Source organism: Dreissena polymorpha, chromosome 7, assembly GCF_020536995.1.
Source record: "Dreissena polymorpha isolate Duluth1 chromosome 7, UMN_Dpol_1.0, whole genome shotgun sequence".
Taxonomy (NCBI): domain Eukaryota; kingdom Metazoa; phylum Mollusca; class Bivalvia; order Myida; family Dreissenidae; genus Dreissena; species Dreissena polymorpha.
Genome location: NC_068361.1, coordinates 19,312,967 through 19,331,638, shown reverse-complemented (window position 1 = coordinate 19,331,638; position 18,672 = coordinate 19,312,967). Strand labels below are relative to the sequence as shown.

Sequence of the window (18,672 nt, the reverse complement as noted above, 5' to 3'; positions counted from 1 at the left end):
GTGGTTCACAGTGTTATTAATTTCTGGTATTTTAAAAGTATTCACACCGAAACTGATATTAGAGAGATACAGTTTTAATTTTAATTGTTGTTTCTCTAGAAATGTTGTTAACTGGTTCCATAGAATTTGAATATGTTTGCACTCCCAGAACAGGTGTTCTATTGTTTCAATGTGTTCGCTGCATATATCACATCAATTTGTATTGGATAGGTTGCACTTAAAAAGGTATTTATTTGTAGCTATGATTCTATGGACATATTTATATTGAAAATTTCTCAGTGTGCTATCTATAGTTGTTTTATATGGCATGATAAATATTTGTTTTGAATTAAATTCATGTTCTCGAAGAAGGCTTTGCCATTTATTTTGAATCTTGGAGTTTTTTGCAGGGTGTTTAATTTGTAGTTTGTAAATATTTTGTTTGTTTTGTTTTGTTTTGCAAGTATGTTTTCCGTGAATGATGTTTGAGTACATGGTGTGTTATTTATATTAATTGTAGATTTAATATGTATGGGTATGCTTTTAATTAATGTGTAATACATTAGGAAATTGCTTGAAGGTATTCCGTATATATAACATACATTCTCAAAATAATAAAAGTCTTTTATTCTGTAATCGTACAATTGGTCGACATATTTAATGTTTTGTTCAAACCAGTGTTTATAGAAAAAAGTCTTATTGTTAAAAGTTAAGTCTTTATTGTTCCATAAAATAGTTTTACTGGTGATGTGGGTTTCTAGATTATGAGTAACATTAGTCCATGCCGATAAAACACTCGATAGAAATATGTTTTCGTTTGCAATTTCATGCAAAATGGTATTGTTGATGTTACATTCAAAAAGTAAGGAGTCACCATATTTTTTTAGGATTTTCTGGTAGAATAATTTCCATTTACTTGTATTAGTATTATCTAGATATCTTTTAACCCAGCAGCATTTGATTGCATTCAAGAATGAGTCGATGTCCGTTAATTGGATACCTCCATTTTCTACAGATTGAATTAACTGAGTTCTCTTAATTTTATCTGGTTTACCGTCCCATATGAAATTAAATATTGCTGATTGTATATCTTTAATAATATCATTTGGTGGGTTTGGGAAAACTGTTAGTGTATAAATTAATTTAGGGAGTGCAAACGTTTTGAACACCGTATTTTTTCCGATAAGTGTAAGTTTACGATGCTGCCATGATTTTAAACAATTCCTAAATTTTTGTAATTTAGGCAATATGTTTTTTAGAACCGTTTCATTTTCATTGTTTGTTAAGGTTATTCCTAACGTTGTTGCTTCATCTGATGTCAAGTGGAATTTCGTTTCTTTTTTAAGTTGAATATTACTTTGTTTAAATTTACCTACTCGTAGCACAGTGCATTTACTTGTGTTTAGTTTTAGACCTGATGCCGTTCCATAAAGGGTTAGCGATTCTATAAGGTTATTGATTGAGTCACTATTGTCATTTAAAAAATAAGTTGCATCGTCAGCAAATAGGAACTGTTTCTTTTCGTCGTCAGGTTCTAGCGATATTCCTTTAATATGTTTATTTGATTGGATATAGTGTGATAGATACTCGATGCATATAATGAATAGCGAGGTTGAAAGTGGGCATCCTTGTCTTACCCCTCGTTCGATGTTAAAACTGTTTGAAAAGAATCCATTGTTAATAATAATGCTGTTTATGTCGGTGTAAAATAGTTTAACCCATTTAATTAGACTTTCACCAAAATTCATATTTTCTAAACAAGAGAACATAAACGAATGGTCTAGTGAATCGAAAGCCTTATCGAAGTCTCCAAAGAAAATAAGGCCTGAATTGTTTGATTGGTTGAAATAATGTATGCATTATTGTATCAGACGTACATTTTTACCAATGTAACGTCCTTTTATGAAGCCAGATTGAGATCTTGAAATGATTGATGGTAATATTTTTTTTAATCTGTTGGATATACTTTTTGTTGCAATTTTATAATCATTGTTCAGTAAACTAATCGGGCGCCAGTTTGATAATGATTCTAAGTTTTTTCCAGGTTTTGGAATGAGTAATATTATACCTTGTGTTTGTACCGTAGTTAAGTTTTCGTTGTTAAATGAACAGTTAAGGGAATTAATTAAATGTGTTTTAATATCGTTTCAGAATATTTGATAATATTCGATTGTGATGCCGTCAGATCCTGGACTTTTGTTATTTTGCATTTCTTTTAGTGCTAGTCCACATTCATATTCATTAAGTAATCCGTCACACAATAATTTTTCCTCTTGATTTAAAGCATGATGTGTATTTTTAAAAAGGGTGTTATTTTCAATATGTTTTCGTTTATAGAGGGTTTCGAAAAATAAACGTTGTTCCTCTAGTATTTGAGTTCTGTTTGTTATATCGTTGCCATTAACTACAAATTTGTGTACAGTTTTTGTTAACTTCTACATTTTTCGATGTTTGCGAAGTATTTTGTGTTTTTTTTCATTGTGTTCAACATGCTGTGCACGCGCTCGTAGTATTATTCCATTGAGTTGTGTATGATAGATTCCTTCTAATACTTGTTTGTTTGATGTTATTTCATCTTCAATGGCTTTGGTATCATTTGTAATTGTTTCATGCAATTGTTTTTCAAGTGTTTCAATTATTTTAATGGTTTCAGTTTCAAGTTTTTTTTGTTTCTTTTTGATTAAATGATGTGTATCCTATTGTTGTGTTACGTATATTACCTTTAATTATTTCCCATAATGTGTTGGGGTTAGCATCTTGTTATTTTGAGCTGTATTGGTTATTTCCTGTTTTATTTGCGTTTGGTAGTGTGTATCTAATAAGATGCTGTTATTAATTTTAAAGTATCCTGGGCCTCTTTCAGGTTGTATATTGTGCAGTTTAAGTTCAACTAGAGAATGGTCGGTCATAAATCCTGGTTTTATGTTGCATGTATTAATAATATTGCAGAGTGACTCAGATATTAAGAAATAGTCCAATCTGCAAAATATTGTTGGTTTTGTGTTTGAATGCCAAGTGAATTTTCTCTCCTTCGGATTTACAGTACGCCAGAAATCTATTAAATTGTAGTTTTCAATTATGTTATTCAAAATTTGTCTATTTTTTGAGTGAGCATATAGGTTGTCATTTCTTTTATCTAATAATGGGTTTAGAACACTATATAAATCTACTCCGACTATAATGTTTTTATCTTGGGTACTTATTATATAGGATTGCAATGTCTCGTAAAATTTGGATTCATCTATGTTAGGGCCGTAGACGTTTATTAATGTTAATTGTGTTTCGTGTATTTTTATATCTATACTTGCTTGTCTGCCAATTATTATTTCATTGAAGTTATCCACTATTATTCCTGTATTACTTTTTATCAGGAAAGCGATGCCTTGTTTATTTGTATGTTGTCCACTTAGATAAATATCCCCGTCCCATTCACTTTTCAAGGTTTGTGCTAAGGTAGGTGTTAGATGACTTTCCTGTAAAAGACATATATTATAATTTTTTCGTCTAACCATTTAAAAATTTTAGTGCGTTTGTCTATGTTATTTAGCCCTTTTACATTTAGAGTACATATTTTAATACTCATACCAAATGATAGTTGAGTAAATGGTAATTTTTGTGCGCCAGTCCAGTTGGCTGTTAGTACCGTTTCTAAACAAAGACAAAAATTTAAAGTTAATGATCTACAGTCTAAACGGTGATTTGAACAGCATCCAACAGACATTCTAGTTACAAAGGTTACAACAGAATTGCAAAAGAAACAAAGACCACACGATAGGTATCTAGACATAATACATATATCTGCAATCATATTGTATATGAACAAAGCGATACAAAAAATAACGCTATTATGATGTAAAATGTCTTAAGAGAAATGCTAACAAAACAAAAACCAACAACAAACAAGTAAACAGCACACAGGCCAATGTTTAGTAGTTTAAAAAAGTCTTTAAAATATGTATATCATTTTATCTAAACGTCACTTTTTGTTGAATACAATGTATTGCTATGTTACTAGTGTAACCAGTATAAGTTTCTACCGGACAAAAAAACGTGGTTATTTGATGCTGTTTTGTACAAAAAATATTTAAGATGTGTAGTTATGTAAACATCAGGATTTTTTAGATATAGATGGTATATATATTTTGCTCAGCTAAAAACAAATTTAAGAGTTAACATTTTCACAAAAATAATTTCAACATAATTGAATACCGCTGGATACTGTGTGCCTTTAGTGCAAGTACAGTTAATCATTAAAAAAAACACTAGATATGCCGATATTAATTTAACTATTTTCAATAAGTGTTTCTATGACAGATATTCGTTCACTAAGTGTTTCTACAAAGCATCATTTCCATTAATTAATTTACATTTAACAAATGGCAGTTTTGAACATATTGAAAATACACATCACTATATCATAACTAGATCATAACAGTTTTTAGTTCAGATACACAAACATGTATTAGTAACAAACTAACATTGGTATGAAAATTCAACTAAGGAGACAAAAAAAGGCATAATAGCAGTGCACACTTATAAAACAACGGTTGGTACTTTATTTTACGTGTAATAGTATTTAAAAAGCCAGAAAATAAACACTTATAATATATATGGTACAATTTCTGGTGCGATTATTGGGATTTCAGAAGGTTGACCATTTGAATATTAATTAATTAAATGCTTATCGTGCTCATGATCACATTTAGCTTCAGTTGAAAGCGAAATAGAAGCCTTATTTACATACGAATTGTTATATTAAGATTAATTGTGTTATGTGGATTTTATTTTATTTGAGGCACAGATGCACCAGCGTTAAGAGTCACTCAAACAAATTAACAGAAATTTTCAGAAGGTTGACAGTTTGAATATTAATTACTTAAATGCTTATCTAACACATTAACACATTTAGCTTCAGTCGAAAGCGATAATTAGGCATTATTTACATACGAATTGTTATATTAAAATTTGATTAATTGTGTTATGTGGAACTGATTTTATTTGAGACAATATGTTACAGCGATAAGAGTCACTCAACAAATTAACAGCTAAAATTGAGTTGTTAATTCAACGTTTTAGTTTTTTCATGTACATAAGAACAAATATATTATATTGTATTTAGGTTTTTTATTACAAAAAATACATGTCACTATGTACATGTAAATAAAATTGAATTGTGGTTTCAGTTACTTAAAAAATACTGAACAGTACAGATCTAGTATGTGATTGTCGACAGTAGTAAAGTATGCGCATTATAGTTAAAAGAATAATGTACATGTTTACAGGGTTCGACACTAAGGCACGTCCGACAGACATTGTCTAGTAAGATCGGTGGTCGGGCTCGTAAAACTGTGGGCTAGCTTGTCCGACTGGTCGTACATACAAAATCTATACTGATTCATATAACTATAACTAACCGAAAACCTTTTTCCCTTAATGTGTAAAATAACTATTGTATCCATTATTTACATCAGAACAAAACTAGTGTATATAAATAAACGCGGAGCATTCACATTATTCATCGCTATTTTTAGACGCGAAGGAGAGCTTCCCGCAGAAATAGCTTGTTTCCATTGGTAAAGTTGTCATGAATATTAACCCTTTGCATGCTGGGAAATTTGTAGTCTGCTAAAATGTTGTCTGCTGAATTTCTAAAATTAGCATTTTCTTCATTTTTTTCAAAGAAATCTAAACACTGTAGTATGTGAATTGGGAATAAGACATCAAACTGGGAATGGACATCATTTTGGTGATTTTCTCAAACAAAACTATTCATTTCATGATCTACATTTATTTTTGTAATATATTATCTATAATTAAAGCTTAATAAGCAATTTTCCATGACTTTTTCATTAACAGTGCGCGGCATGGACACAGTTCATTTCATGAGGATTTTTTTTTTATTAATAAAAAATCCAGTTTTGAAGTAAAACCAATTTAAATGATACTATTATATATGCAAGTATCTGTTTTAATTATAATTTGTCAAACTAGATAAATACAACATATAAAACTGCATATTATGCACTTTTGATAAAACACAATTTATTCCCAAATAGATGTCTTATTCCCAATTCACATAATACAGTGTTACTATCAGAATAGCAAACAGTTTGGATCCAGATGAGAGCCACGTTCTGTGGCGTCTCATCTGGATCCAAACTGTTTGCAAAGACCTTCAAAATGTGGTTCCAGCACTGAAAGAGTTAATGATTTTATGCAGTGTCGTAGAACTTTACATCATGTTTTTACGACTTATATCGAAAATCGGTATCGTCAATGTAAACATTTTGGCGTAGCAGACGAGAGAATGTAATTTAAAGAATGGCTTTGTTCAAGATTGGATTTTCGTCCGACAAATAAGTTAATAAAGAAGAATCCGACGGTAAAACTGACACAGATTATGATGGAAAAGGGCCTTGGAGCTGTGGTAGCATGGAGCACAGCGGTCAAGGAGGCCAGAATTTGAGAACGTTTAATAACTGTCACCTGCTGTACAGACATCATTTGTTTAACTGGTGATAAACAGTGAAATTACAACAAACAATTTATGTTGTTAAATAGTTTTATTTTATTTTTTACTCTGTGCATCAAAATAACTTTCTTGTGTTCACTAATTATTATCTGATAAAACCTGATTAAACAGTTACACGACACAATTCTGTTTATTTGCTATATATTTGTCATTTATGGTCTAGTAGACATCAGATTCAGGCTAGTACATTTTAAGAGGAGCTGGTCCGATGGTCTGGCTGTAAAAAAAGTTAATGTCGAAACCTGTGTTTATATAAACCCGTTACGTTTTTTTTTGCTTTTGTTGTAAAAATGTTTTTAGGATATATTGTTTCATTGATATTTATGTATGATCACTAATTTATAATGTCTATTTGAGAAAAAAACAACAACTGATACTTGTGCATTATCTATAATTTTATAAAATCTAATGGGAAAAAAACATCCTTTGAAAAACAACAACCCAAAAAACGGTAATAGAGAGAAAAATCAAGAACTGTATAGTTATTGATTATGAAAAGTTTTAACAAAGGCTATGATCAAAAACATATGTTGTACCATCTTTATGAGTATAGTATTAATACATCTTTGAAAATAGATTAGTCAGAGTCTTTTACATACCACGTGACAAAAAGAAACGGCGATACTATTCCATCTATACCGTAATTCACAAAAATACATTGACATGATTTGGAGTATTATTTGAGTCCTTTTATGAAGAAACACATCATTAAAATAGTTCTTGTTATTTTGATTATAATCATAGTAAATTTATAAATAGGTGGTGCAGCTTTTCTATACGACAGAAAAAAACACACCAATACGGTTTGCCAAGGGAGATAGAAAGAGTTGACTTGTAGTTAGCAGAGTTACCTTGCCTCTATTGATCGCAATTTATTTTATATATAATGTACACGTTTATTGAAAATAGAGAAACACGAACAATGTGTAAAAAAAAGGTCAAAGAGTACAATTTAAACCGGCGTAATCGCCTATGGATTAGGTACTGTATCGTTCGCACACATTGTATGCTTACAACTTAGTTACGCTTTTGCGGCGAATGTTATTGGTTCCTATTGTGCACCTGTTCGACGCTTTGGGAATAGCTTTTTTTTGGCCATGATTTGTCAAGCCAACTTTTGTAATCGGCATGTTTTATTTGCACTGCTTGCTGGTTTCCCTTGAACAGAACATATATGCTTCCCTCGGAGGACCACGCCCTTTCTACGTTCTGAGGATCTTTAAGTCGCGTCGAGGCAAGCACTTCCGCATTTAATTTGGTCAGGTCATCGTTAATAAATATGCCGGATCCTTTGAATCTTTTCGAATTTTCTACTATTTCAACTTTTATCTGCCGGCGAACGAATTTGATAATTACAGGTCTGTTTTCCCCCTGTTTGAATTTACCCAGCCTGTGTGCAATATCTATGTCGCTTTCGTTGATCGGAATGTTCAGGTACCTGTTTACAAGGGAGACAACCTGGGTTGTCACCGTTCTTGAAGATTGTCGGTTTTGGTCACCGGGGACGCCTGTTATTCTCAAATTATTTCTCCTGCTATATTGCTCAGCGGTGTTTGCAATTTCTTCGTATTTGTTCAATTCTTTATTTTTTTCGTTCACCGTTGCATGAATTTCACTTTTTAGCTTTTCGATTTGTGTGTCTTTTGATCGTTTTTCTGTTTTTAAAAATTCAATGCCACTCTTTTGCTCAAAGACAGTCCCTTCGAGTATTTCAAGCCTTTTGAAAACTGACCCAAGAAGTTTTTCCTTTAACTGCTCAACAGTTTCTTTGATGATATCTTTTATAAAAGACGTATCGTCTTTTGTGAGGACTTTTGACAATTTTGCGCTTATTTCATCAAGCTGTTTTTTAATGATATTTTCAGAATGACTACCGTTTTCTCTTGTTACACTTTCGGTATCCGTTTCGATAGTTTTTTGTTTTTTTGTATCGGGCTTTGAGTTGTTTATTTCTTACTCTTAGCGTTTGTTTTGCTGTTACTATTTTCAAAAACTGTGTTGTCTAAGAGGCTTGAGTCTCTATTTGTAGCCTCGCTCGCAGTGGAGGAATGCATCAGCTTATGCATCGCTATACTTTACCGCCGACTAGCGGTATTTTTCCTGAACGTTATACTTCTCACTGGCTAATTATACCCGACCCCTAACCCTAACCCTTACCCTAACCCTTTTTTGGGGTTATCACCCCTGACCATGCCTCGCCCGTTGTAGTTTTCCGCCTCCCAATATAATTTGTTAATATACACTTCTGCTCTATAAATTGCTCATGCGTGACGGATTAAAATTGCGATAACTTTCCCGTGCATATCGATCTTCAATAACGGTAAAAAGGTGTAGTAAATATTAAATTTATACCCCACCCATGGGGGTTTGCCGTTTTCAATAATTTCTTCTAACAAATTTCTTTCAGCAAATACATGTCTACATACATGTTATAGCAAGTCTATTAGTCCATTAATAATCACTATCCACACCCTCAATCCTTTAATCCTGACCTTATGTGCTGTTTAAAGTATAAATTTCACCATTGGTAATTTCATGTTTACATCAACCGGAAGCGGAAAAAACTCGATATTCTGCTGAGTTGAAAACAAACATTGTTTTTTTGTTGAGCAAAAAACGAGCCGCGCTATGTTAACATGGGTTTAATGCAGGTGCGTAAAGTGTCTACCCAGATTAGCCTGTGCAGTCGATACAGGCTAATAAGGGACGACACTTTCCGCCTCCATTGGACTTTTGCTGAGAAGAGACTTTCTTTGAACGCATAATGCCATAAAGCGGAAATTGTCGTCGCTAATTAATCTGGGACGACACTTAACACACATGCATTACACACCCTTTTCACATAGCACGGCCCAAATATAGTATGTTCTTGATAGTTTGTCCAGGGCCTTGCATCAAGAACATTCTAAAAATTTTGCTGAACTCAAGGGACGAGTTTCCACTCAGCTGATCACTGCAAATGCACGGACAATCTCAAGTCTCAACCACGTTCCGATTTACATATCCTTTCTCATAGTCAGCTTTGAGTAAAACTTAAAACTCAAAAGACATGTGTGAATATTAAGCTGGGAAAATAGCTTATACTCATCCAAAAATTAAAATGAAAATTCAAAGTTAGGTTAGAATAATGACCTAAGTATGTTAGTGATACTAATTCCTAATCTCAAGGCTTGCTTTTTATGCATAATCTTGACACTGTTTAGCTTTTACCCTCTTGTGTCATGACTAAATGACTTATCTTGTTTTATCCACTCGAGTTTGTAATCATATGATTAAATCTTGACTCATATGATTTTGATTAGTAATTCAATAGAATAAAGGCGCGCACAACTCGAAGAACTGTTCATTGATTCAGTCATAACCCAATTGAGTCATGTCTTACCTGATCTTGTCCGTCGGCAAGCTGCATACATGACACGTTTTGCAGCTTAAATCCTTGCCCACATCTTGCAGAACAAAATCCCCAGCCAGAAGCCACCCATCTGTATATAAAACACGGTGTATCACACGAATGTCACCCATCTGTATATAAAACACGGTGTATCACAAGAATGTCACCCATCTGTACATAAAACACTGTGTATCACACGAATGTTACCCATCTGTAAATAAAACTCGGTGTATAACACGAATGTCACCCATCTGTATATAAAACACGGTCTATAATACTTGGCTAGTTAACGAGGAATTTTTGGTCAAACAAATTCTTTCACACTAGTTATTATCAATAACATATCAAACTCCAAAAAAGAGTCCTACAAAACTACCCGTTCAGTCTCCGAGATATAACTGTTTACAGTCAATAGAATTCTAAGAATTAGCGATTGTACCATTACTACACCATACAACCGTATTTTACCGGAACCGGTGTAGATGTAAACAATGTGCTCTGAGCATCGTTCATTATGTAGATTATTTTCTTGGCTAATTCCAGCTATAAGCAGCATTTTCTAGGTAAGTAATATGTTTCATAATCAAAAATATATTATACAAAAGAACGCTAGTATTATAATTTCAAGTATATGTACCCGTTTCTTAAAAATGAAAAACGTTGCAGACGACGGAAACTTTTGTTTTTTATTTTTTAACTTTTGGTTTTATAATATGATATTTGTTAAGATTGCTACATCGTAAACTATGTAAACATCAATCAACTACGGAAGCGTGAAAGTGCCATCAAATTTAAAAAGGTGAAAATTTAAATAAAGAACTAATGTTGTGATTTGAATTCTATTCCAGGAGGAGATGTTTGTTTATCTAAATCACGTTTGCTCATATGAGCTTGCTGTTTTAATAGCTTCATATAGATAACATAAAGGTATTTTAACTATATATTTTTATATCTTTTAACCATTTATAATAGCTCTACACATTAGCAACTTTATATGAATAAAAATAAGGATATACATGTACATAAAAACTGGATTAGATCTTGTTTATGTGTGTTTTTTTTTTTATTATATACAGATGTAATAATGTAACTGTAACATTAATACTTTATTAACTTATAATACAATAATGTCTAGATAAAGAATCAAACAACACTTATAAAAATATGCATGTCCCTTCTTTTTCAGAATAATGTCTTTCCTTATATCGTCAATTATCTACCTTTGTGTGATCTAATGAGACATCTGTACTTTCTCTGCATATGAGGAAACAACTGTATATAGCAAAAATGAGGTAACCAAAGTTTGTTTTGTACTTTAATAAATTAACGAAAACATATGGTTTTAGAAGATTAACCTGTAAAATGTGAAATTATTTACAAAAACATCATTAAATGACAAAGTCTACCTTAATATTACGATTATAGCTGTAAATATCTCCATAGCCCTGCTGGCTGCATTTAAATACTTATTTTGAGGAAAAAAATTGTTCTTTATAATATATAGTTATATAGCTGCTATTTGTATAAAATGCATGTAGCTTTATACGTATGTTACCCATCTGTATATAAAACACGGTGTATCATAAGAATGTCACCCATCTGTATATAAAACACGGTGTAGTATCAAACCAGACACAACCCACCTGTATATAAAACACCTTGTATCATTAGAATGTCATCCATCTGTATATAAAACACAGTGTATCATAAGAATGTCACCCATCTGTATATAAAACACAGTGTATCATAAGAATGTCATCCATCTGTATATAAAATATGGTTTATCATAAGAATGTCACCCAGCTGTATACAAAACGCTGTATAGTTTCAGATTAAAGATGTTGCAATATAAGCTATAGACGCAATGGCATGCCTTTTTATTGATATAAAATACATGTTTATTCATCAGTAAGAAAACCGACTATAGGGGTAAAAATTCCAAACATGAAAATAAAATTTAGTGACCGATACAATTGCCTAATGTTATCTTAAAGCTAAATGAAATTATACAAAGTATCTCTAAGCGTCATGTAAACTTGTGCTTGATATGCCTACTTGCCTTGATACTGCTACTTTATATGGATGGTGGATTATGTGTTTGACCTTAAACTTTAGATTAAACATATTAAAAATATTTAAAAAATGTATTATAAAATATTTAAAATAATATGAATATATACAGTTGAATGTTAAAAGTTGCACCCCATGTGGTACCAGAAGATTTAGGTCGATACTTTGCGACTGCGTATGTATTCTATTCCATTAAAAAGTATGCCCACTCTGCATAAAGCTAGTGTTTTATCGTGTGTTTTTTGAAGTTAAAAATAACATTTGATTATTTAATGTACAAGGATGTTTGTTTTTCTATATTTAATATTGTGTTCTTTGAATATGTATTTTTATAAAGGAATACGCCTTCAAACCACAAATCAATAACTCGATTCATTTTGCTGTGAATAAAAAACAACAACATGGAACCACGTATGCGATGATTGAACGAGAATTAAAGGAGATACAAGCCTGCGATATGCATGACCGTTTGTTGGCTGGATGTTGCTTACTAAATGACGTCATTGTACTTAAATTGCTCAATGACATAATTGTACTTGCCTACGAGCGCTTTCTTAAACGGCAATTCAATGTGTTCTTGTTTCAATAAAATTATTAAAATAAACAGTTGTGGCGGTGCTATTGTGATAAAGCTAATACTATGTATTAACCTTACCTCACGGGGCAGGGTGCAGTGTCGCAACGAGATAGCTCGTCATTGGGCTTAGTAGCGATATCACAACGATAGTCTTCAACTGTGTTGCCACTTATGTCAAAACATTGGTAGGTTTTCGTACTGCTGGATAAACCTGAAATAATAATAACTTACAAAGTGTACACAGACATTCAAAAGACACGTAAAAGCAAATCCCGGGTCATATGCAGGTTAAACGGCTCTTAAATCTGCTTAATCGACCAGTAATAAAGAGGTATTTAACCTTGGATCCAAACGTTGGGTCTAAACAAAAAACGCCTATCATTTGGAGTACGAATTCCGTTTTAATGATACATTCAGCAACATGTTCTCCAGATCGAGCATCATTCTCGTGAAATCGAGAATCATGTTCTTGTTTGCATGATATTCAATCTTATGTTTCTAAATGCAAAATGTTGTAGGAGAAATCACACTGAACAATGTATAACCTTACTTACTTAGTTAGTTTGTACGCGATTGCACATGAAACACACATGGATATAAGACATATTAAACCATCGTTACATTGAATACTTTAACATTATGTATTATATTTAATATAATGTTGCTTTATATGTGTTGAAAACCAATACACCTCCTTTATCACTAATTATTTAATAATAATACGACACTTTTCTGAAATATGACGCCATCAATGACGTCACTGATACGTCACCTCCGCAGGTGATGTAGCAGGGACTTGTGCGTGCTCCCCACGTGTATCTGGGAATGTCCTCGCGTCTTCCCAGGTGGTAGGCGCACACCACCGCGAAGTAGCTCGTCTCATTTAAAATAGAGTCGTTCCTGACTCGTGCCTATGGACATCGAACACGATTACATGCATTGCTTTTTTGATGAACTGTACAGTAATAACCTATTTTAATATATATACACCACGTAAATGTGTAATTTTTATGTTCAGGAATAGAATGAGGCGTATCGTGGATGTTAAACTGGCCCATATTATTAACTAATAGAAGAGTCGTCATGCATCATATAATTTCAAATTTAAATCATGAACTGTCAAATTGGTAGACTGTATTGTATGATCCCTTGCGTTTTAAATACAATGATAAAACCATGCGACGGAAACTACGAGCGATTTGACTTATTTTCGAGAAAACCACACAGGTGAATGGAATGTAACCTTCGGGCTAAAAAATTGTTCCGTGACCTTACTTGCCTGAACGACCAAGTTGTCATTTACGGGCCCTGCTATTTCTACTGTCTCCGGAGTGGGGTTGTATAAGATCCGAAGGTCGCGGATGATCACCAGCGTCTGGGTGGGGAAGTTCTCTCCGTCGAATTTCACCTCGTTGTTCAATGTGATACCTGCAAAAATATTATACCGTTACAAAGCTAAATAATGATTGATTATGTGTCAAATACTCTTACGATCAGTTAACGGTTTGTTAATTTTACTATTATGATTAATGACACAAAGGAAAATGTCCATCAAACGTTTGCCAAGTATTTGAAGATACCTTTTTGTAAATAATTACCATATGGCAGTTTTAAAATTACACTGTAGTTTGAACCAAATAATCAATGTAAAAAGATAAGTTAAAAGTGGCGTTTTGATAATAAACTCAACCGTGAATACGAATCCCATGTGGGTGTTATAATTCTAAATGAATATTGCATCGCTCATTTGATTCCATATCTATATTCTACTCACCAAGAACGAAGTCATTATTATTCTGTTCCACCCGAACGGCTGTACTGTGAATCACTATTTTTAGCTGAGTTCCTATTGTCACGTCTATCGCGATTACAGTTTGCGCGAATGCATATACATGCCAAAAAATATGCTATGTAACCATTATATGCATGTGTATTTTACCTTCCATTTTGCCATATCCATATTCTACTCACCTAGAACCATGTCAGTATTATTCTGTTCCACCCGCACGGACGTACTGTGAATAGGAATGCTCGCAACGGCCTGGTAACCTGGGAAAACAGAGACCAAAATAAAGATCAACGCGTCATCACGGTTAAAACATAGGCGAGAACTTCACTTAGAACAAACTAAATAGAGAACGAATGGGTATCACTTTACTCAACGATATCGCTTAAATAATGCAATTGTCTTTGACCGCAATGTAAGCTTACACACCATTCAGGAAGTTTCGGGTTGGGCTCGGCGGGAATGCGTACGCCTCTCTCCGGCACGTGGTGGCGTTCCCGCCACACTCCCCGCACACGTCATACTTCATCTCCGATCCCATGACGCCATCACAGCCGAATTGCTGAAGCAATACAATACATATGTGCCGCGTTCTGGGACAACTTAGCTTAATGCATGTGCGTTAACTGTCATCTCTCATTAGCATGTGCAGTCCGCACAGGCTAATAAAGGATGACACTTTCCGCTTTATTTTCTTTAAAAGGAAGTCTCTTCTTAGAAAAATCCTAGTTAAATCTTAAAGTGTCGTCCCTGAATAACCTGTTTGGACTTCACAGTCTAATCTGGGACGAAAATTTGCGAATATGCATTACGCCCATATTTCTCTAAACGCAGTTCATATATGTACAATAGTGTTTATTGATTGCCAGAATTATACATTGAGATGTACATAAGACGCGTGTAAATTGAACATTTGGGTGAACATGTATGAACATCTTGTGTCATGTTTGCGTTTATTTTTGCGATAACTGAAACAATAAATGGTATATAAATGTATGCTAACAACTATATATGTATACATCCTTCAAGTACATATACAAGAATTACTCTGAATGTAACATGCTAGTATGTAATACACTTTGATTGAATATAAATTGTGCAAAAAAAATGAAAGACCGCATTGAGCTGAGTCTGGTCCAATAGAAGTAAAGTTGTTAATGTCGTAAAGTTAAAAAAAAATGTTGTAAAGTGGAAAATGACGTTAAGTGGAAAATGACGAATAGTGGACTTGACCAGCTGATCAGACAATATCCTATAAATGTGAGAATAGTGGAACATATAAGCATACGAATTAACTAATGAATACATTTAATTAAGTTTATGCACTTTCCCAACAGTTGTCTTTAGAAACACTATGGTAGAGATTACAAGAAAATTAAAAGGCCAGTACCTGGCACTGCTTCCTCACCCAGGTCTTTAATGGTGTCATTAATGAACCTCGCTTTGGGATAACTGGGCTTAATGCATGTGCGCTTAGTGTCATCCCAGATTAGCCTCTGCAGTCCGCAGTTAAGGACAACACGTTCCGCGTATACTGTATTTCAATAAAAAGGGACTTCCTTTTAAAGGAAAAATAAATATACAGGCGAAAGGTTTCGTCCCTGATGAGCATGTGCGGACTGCACAGGCTAATCTTGGTGGACACTTTACACACATGTATTAAGCTCAGTTTTAAGCGCGACAAAAAAAGTCGCGTACCTGACACAGCTCCCCCACACAGGCTTTGTACGGTGTTAGGTCTGGCGTAAAGCAGGTCTGAAGGTTATTTACCGGGTACCTGCACGTGAAGTAGCATCCGTTATTACCTGTATGGAGGGTAGTTAAGTTTTAAACATATGGGCTGGCTCTGTGAAAAGGGTGTTTAAAGCATGTACGTAAAGTGTCATCGCATATAAGCCGTACAGTCTGCACACACTAATCAGGGACGACACTTTCCGCTGTTATATGTATCGCTTTAAAGTCTCTTTTTAGCAAATATCCAGTTTGGGCGGAAAGTGTCCCTGATTAGCATGTGCGTACTGCACGGGCTAATCTGCGATTTACACTTAACGTACATGCTTTAAACCTGTTTTCACAGAACACGGACTACATATATTTGAGCTCGAGTTTATTAGAGGCTTTTTGAAACACTATCGAGTCTGTCCTCTGGGTAGAAACAGTACTTAGTGTCTTTGCGGGAATTCTCAAGAACGCTTTCAACGTGAGGGTCGAACCCGTTCCCTTCCTAATCGCTAGGCAGAAACCATATCCACTACGCCACGGCGACTCGTCTACCTATCTACCTGTAGTTATGATGGTGTAGTAGAACAAATAGTAGTGACTGTAATACAATAGGTTATTAATGTTAGTAATCTGACTTATTTTTGTAATAAAATCATAATAGAGACTTTTCGCAACTTTAAATGCCCAGAGTAAAAATAACATTCGACTGATATACGAACTTGTGAAACATGAATAGTCGCATTCTGACAACATATTTTAGGTCACATTTATTCTAATCGAAATTTGAATTGAAATACGCCTTTGAATGATCGTCATGATGAAGTAACAGTGGTAGTTTCAGCTAAGGTAGCAGCTACAGTTTAGAAACAAGACTAAATACAGTGTACACGAAATGTAACATACCTTTATCCGGAAGCATCACTGAATACAGTGCACACGAAATGTAACATACCTGTATCAGACAAGACTGAATACAGTCCACACGCAATGTAACATACCTTGATCCAGAAACAAGACTGAATACAGTGCACACGAAAGGTAACATACCTCTAATCCGAAGCAAGACTGAATACAGTGTACATGAAAATGTAACATACCTTCATCCGGAAACAAGACTGAAAGCAGTGCACGCGAAATGTAACATACCTTTATCCAACAAAACTGATTACAGTGTACACGAAATGTAACATACCTTTATCCGGAAAACAAGACTTAATACAGTGCACACGAAATGTAACATACCTTTATCCAAAAAGACTGAATACAGTGCACACGAAATGTAACATACCTTTTCCAGAAACTAGACTGAATACAGTGCACACGACATGTAACATACCTTTATCCGACAAGACTGAATACAGTGTACACGAAATGTAACATACCCTTATCCTGAAACAATACTGAATACAGTGCACACGAAATGTAACATACCTCTATCCAACAAGACTGAATACAGTATACACGACATGTAACATACCTTTATCCGGAAACAAGACTAAACACAGTGCACGCGAAATGTACCATACCTTTATCCAACAAGACTGAATACAGTGTACACGAAATGTAACATACCTTTATCCGGAAAACAAGACTGAAAACACAGTGCACACGAAATGTTACATACCTTTATCCAACAAGAGTGAATACAGTGCACACGAAATGTAACATACCTTTTCCGGAAACTAGACTGAATACAGTGTACACGAAATGTAACATACCTTTATCCGACAAGACTGAATACAGTGTACACGAAATGTAACATACCCTTATCCGGAAACAATACTGAATACAGTGCACACGAAATGTAACATACCTTTATCCAACAAGACTGAATACAGTGCACACGAAATGTAACATATCTTTATCAAACAAGACTGAATACAGTGCACACGAAATGTAACATACCTTTATCCAACAAGACTGAATACAGTGCACACGAAATGTAACATACCTTTATCAAACAAGACTGAATACAGTGTACACGAAATGTAACATATCTTTATCCAACAAAACTGAATACAGTGCACACGAAATGTAACATACCTTTATCAAACAAGACTGAATACAGTGCACACGAAATGTAACATACCTTTATCAAACAAGACTGAATACAGTGTACACGAAATGTAACATACCTTTATCCAACAAAACTGAATACAGTGTACACGAAATGTAACATACATTTATCCAACAAAACTGAATACAGTGCACACGAAATGTAACATACCTTTATCAAACAAGACTGAATACAGTGCACACGAAATGTAACACACCTTTATCCAGCAAGACTGAATACAGTTCACACGAAATGTAACATACCTTTATCTAACAAGACTGAATACAGTGCACACGAAATGTAACATACCTTTATCCAATAAGACTGAATACGGTGCACACAAAATGAAACATACCTTTATCCAACAAGACTGAATATAGTGCACACAAAATTTAACATACCTTTATCAAAAAAGACTGATTACAGTGCACACGAAATGTAACACACCTTTATCCAGCAAGACTGAATACAGTGCACACGAAATGTAACATACCTTTATCCATCAAGAATGAATACAGTGCACACGAAATGAAACATACCTTTATCCAACAAACTGAAT

At 33.9% G+C, this 18,672-nt stretch overlaps 1 protein-coding gene across 1 annotated transcript in view; it reads right to left on the bottom strand.

Moving 5' to 3' along the window:
- LOC127837781 (A disintegrin and metalloproteinase with thrombospondin motifs 7-like) overlaps positions 1-18,672 on the bottom strand; it is a 44,400-nt gene that overhangs the window by 7,578 nt on the left and 18,150 nt on the right. Inside the window, exons 17-23 of the mRNA XM_052365155.1 lie at positions 16,034-16,140; positions 14,765-14,897; positions 14,521-14,598; positions 13,829-13,977; positions 13,322-13,460; positions 12,628-12,760; positions 9,894-9,993 (exon numbers count right to left, since the gene is read on the bottom strand). Coding sequence (XP_052221115.1) covers positions 9,894-9,993; positions 12,628-12,760; positions 13,322-13,460; positions 13,829-13,977; positions 14,521-14,598; positions 14,765-14,897; positions 16,034-16,140 — 839 coding nt within the window. The remainder of the gene's footprint in view (positions 1-9,893; positions 9,994-12,627; positions 12,761-13,321; positions 13,461-13,828; positions 13,978-14,520; positions 14,599-14,764; positions 14,898-16,033; positions 16,141-18,672) is intronic.